At 35.2% G+C, this 3,455-nt stretch overlaps 1 protein-coding gene across 2 annotated transcripts in view; it reads right to left on the bottom strand.

The window, feature by feature from the left end:
* Nucleotides 1-694: 694 nt before the first annotated feature.
* The window catches only part of Ptp4a1 (protein tyrosine phosphatase 4A1), a 4,715-nt gene continuing 1,954 nt past the window's right edge, over nt 695-3,455 (bottom strand). Inside the window, exons 4-5 of one of the 2 annotated variants that reach the window (XM_059281909.1) lie at nt 3,041-3,115; nt 695-2,418 (exon numbers count right to left, since the gene is read on the bottom strand). In XM_059281909.1, the coding sequence (XP_059137892.1) occupies nt 2,151-2,418; nt 3,041-3,115 (343 nt within the window). In that variant the 3' untranslated portion in view covers nt 695-2,150. Of the gene's footprint in view, nt 2,423-3,040; nt 3,116-3,455 lie in introns of both variants that reach the window. The other variant, XM_059281908.1, reaches the window with a different exon arrangement.

Genomic DNA, 3,455 nt, shown 5'->3' with positions numbered 1-3,455 from the left:
GGTACCTAAGCTCCAAGCAAGCAAATTACACATTTAGACACAACATTTCATGTACACCAGGCTGGCTAAGTTATGTAACCTTGGATTTCTGATTCCTCTATACCACTATGCCTGATTTCTGTGGAGCTGGGGCTCAAACTCGGGGCTTCCTGTTTGCTAGGCAAGTACTCTGGTCACTGAGCTGTATTCTAGGCCTCCAAAGAAAATTTTATAACATCTGCCAACTTCTTGCATTGAAGAACTCCTTATAATTCTTCAAGGTATTTTTTGATGTTATCATAGGTATCGCTGTATTTACAGATACAGAATATCTGACTAAAGAGTAAATATATTATAATGCACAGGTAAGTTTATATAGCAAAGTGACTTTTAGCACCATATATACAATCTCAATAAATACAACTTTTTAAACTTAAAAGATCTTTCAATAATCATTGACAGCACCTTTCCTCTACAAATAAGAACAAATGCTTGTTTATGGGCTGTGTGGTAATAGAGTATCATTTAGTAAGAATCAATGACCTACACCAGGAATTTTTAATGTTAGGCTGGCATGAAAAAGACAACAGTAAATTTTTAGAGCACAAGATCGAATATAATTTTTCAATCCAATTTTCAATTTACATTTATAACTTTTAAAAACAAATCCTGTTCATTTAACATAGCATAAAATATGGAAATAAAACATTTCAGATTATTGAAAGTTAAAATTTATTAAGCCATCATGTGCCAAATACTCAGGTTCAAATTAATTTCAAAATATATACAGGCATGTAATCAACTTAAAAATGAGAAAACTGGATCGGAAACTGCACAAAACCATTGACTGATGGGACTGAATCTTAAAAATCAAGGTCATCATCTATTACAAACTGTTTTCCCTCAGTACACAACATTCAATTGGTTCAAAATTATCTAGACCTTTAAAGAGTAAAATTTATAATAAAAAGCACTTGGTATTCAACAGTGCCCATAACCCTAACAAATTTGTTCATAAATTCAAATATTAACTGAATCCATTGTTTTCTACAAAATAAGTTAATTTTAAGCAAAATAACCTCAGTGACAAATGCATTTACTTAGATGTTGAAGCTCTTGCACTAAGTTTTTACAAGCTGGTGAACACTGACAAATTATTTCTCCCACAGAACTATAACCACACATTCCCAGACAGTATAAATATATGGCTGAACTAACAATACACATCAGCATTTTATCGATTACATAATAAAACAAATGATCAAGTATCCAATTATTAAGTGACATGGCTGAAAAGGCATATAAAATGTGTCTGCTAGTTCATTAGCAGACCCCACGTCTTTTTTGCCAGAGGTTGGGAAGAGAGGGGAAAACCATAATTCAAGCAAGTTGGAAAACATATTCTGACAGGTATTGGAAAAAAGAATTTCAGAAATTTTGATTCAGAATTGGTTAGCTACAACAATGTGTCTACCTTTTAAAAATATTTACTAAATTAAAGAGCGTATTCTACATGTTCTGCACAGGACAAAGGCAACATTTTACTAAAACATTTAATAGCCTCCTCCCGTTCTTTCATCAGGCCCTCCCTGTTAAGTTAAGTTGCACCTTTGGGTGCAAACATTCAATTAACTATAAGGCTTTTTGTTTGGAGACATTATTGAAGAAATGTGCTTCTGTAACAAATCGATTTTCAAATGGAGGTTTCTCATAACAGCACAAAATAAGACAAAGACATTAAATAATCAGCACAAGACTTCCTAAAAAAATATTGATGGCTAAGCAAACCTGATGCACACTGGTATGAGTGTGGGAGATGTAAACAGAGTGAGCAGGCAGATAAGGAGAGAAGCCCTGCAGTGTTTGAAATGACTGAAGGAATAAACCATGGAAGGTCTAAAGTGTTCTTAGTTCCTGGAATTTTGGTTCTGTATGATGCTAAAAATATACAGGTATTGTGCTGGGTCTTTTGGCACCTAATCTTTCTAAATTCCTTATATACTAATAATACTCTGGCACAGGGGTACATTTAAGGACATAACTCAATACCGTATATTAGGAAAGGTGAATTGGTACAAATAATAAGCACATTTTAAATGCTGACCAGCAAAGATCTTTTGCTAACTGTCCAAACAGGTTGATCAAACCCAAATATAGAGGTTGCAATTCTGTCAAGCTTGTGGCCTGGTAAAACTGGTTTTCAATATTACTGTGGAAGCTTCAGTAGACTTATTCAATAAGCCCATACGTTGGTTAATTATGTATGACAAATCACATCCCATCTGAAGTTCCACTTCCAAGGCAATGGCACCAGGCACCCCAGTTTTATTGAATACAACAGTTGTTTCTATGACCATTGGAATCCTTGAAGCGCAGCCGCATTTTAGGACGGTACTTCTCCAGATACAAAAGTTGCTTGCTGTTAAAAGCTCCACGCCGCTTTCTGGAAGAAAAAAGAGAAAGGTAACTGAAGGATGCTCCTTCCTGCAGCAAGAAAGATGACAACAAAGACCAAAAGACCAATCTAGAGCACTGAGATTTTTAATTAATATGCTAGTTTGGATTTGACTTTTATTCTAGGAATGATTTTGAGACCACCACCACCCCAAACTAAAACCAAAAAAAAGCCCCCCAACTTTAGCTCTAAATATCTCAGCAAAATGATAACAAGCATACAGAGTCAATAAAGCATAACAAATCATTCAACAATCATTTGTACAAATGCAAAAGGTTGGATAAGGTCCTTTTCTCCTGGCCTCAGTAGTATCTTAAAAATCACAATGGAGGGGGTAGTCAAGAGCACTTGCTGCTCTTCCAGAGGACCTGAGTTCAATTCCCAACACCCGCATGGTGGCTCACAACCATCAACTTCAGTTGCAAGGGATCCAATGCCCTCTTCTGACCTCTAGAACAGGCACACAATACACATTCAGACAAAACACAGACACACACCAAAACAAACAAATCGAAGACAATGGATACATGATTTGGATTTTACTTCATTTAGACATTGAATAATAAAATACAAGCAGGCATGAAAGAGAACAGGTGCATTACTTACTGTCTTATGAACTGTACTGCATCTTCATATTTCATTCCACCTTCAATTAATGCTAGGGCAACAAGCACTGGAGCTCTGGCAAGGTAAAAATTTTGATGAATCACTATTTTTTAAAATTAAACCCTATAAAATTCATTATTTGAATATCCCCAAATCCAAAAATATAATTATCAATCATCCTGCAATATTAACATTTCAATATTAGCCTTATATTAATCTTTTTTTTTTTTTTTTAGCCTTATATTAATCTTAGGACTGATTTTGATGCTACAGGCTTAGAATCTCAGCTACCTGGAAAGCTGGGGCATGAAGATTACAATTTCAAGCCTGCTAGGAAGTGAGTTTAAGACCAACTAGGGCAACTCAGTGAGGTCACGTCTCAAAATAAGATGGCTGGGAAGCTAGAGATATAGTA

The sequence above is a fragment of the Peromyscus eremicus genome, chromosome 16_21 (genome assembly GCF_949786415.1).
Source record: "Peromyscus eremicus chromosome 16_21, PerEre_H2_v1, whole genome shotgun sequence".
Taxonomy (NCBI): Eukaryota; Metazoa; Chordata; class Mammalia; order Rodentia; family Cricetidae; genus Peromyscus; species Peromyscus eremicus.
Note: the sequence above shows the minus strand (reverse complement) of the source record. Positions and strands in the feature narration are given on the sequence as shown.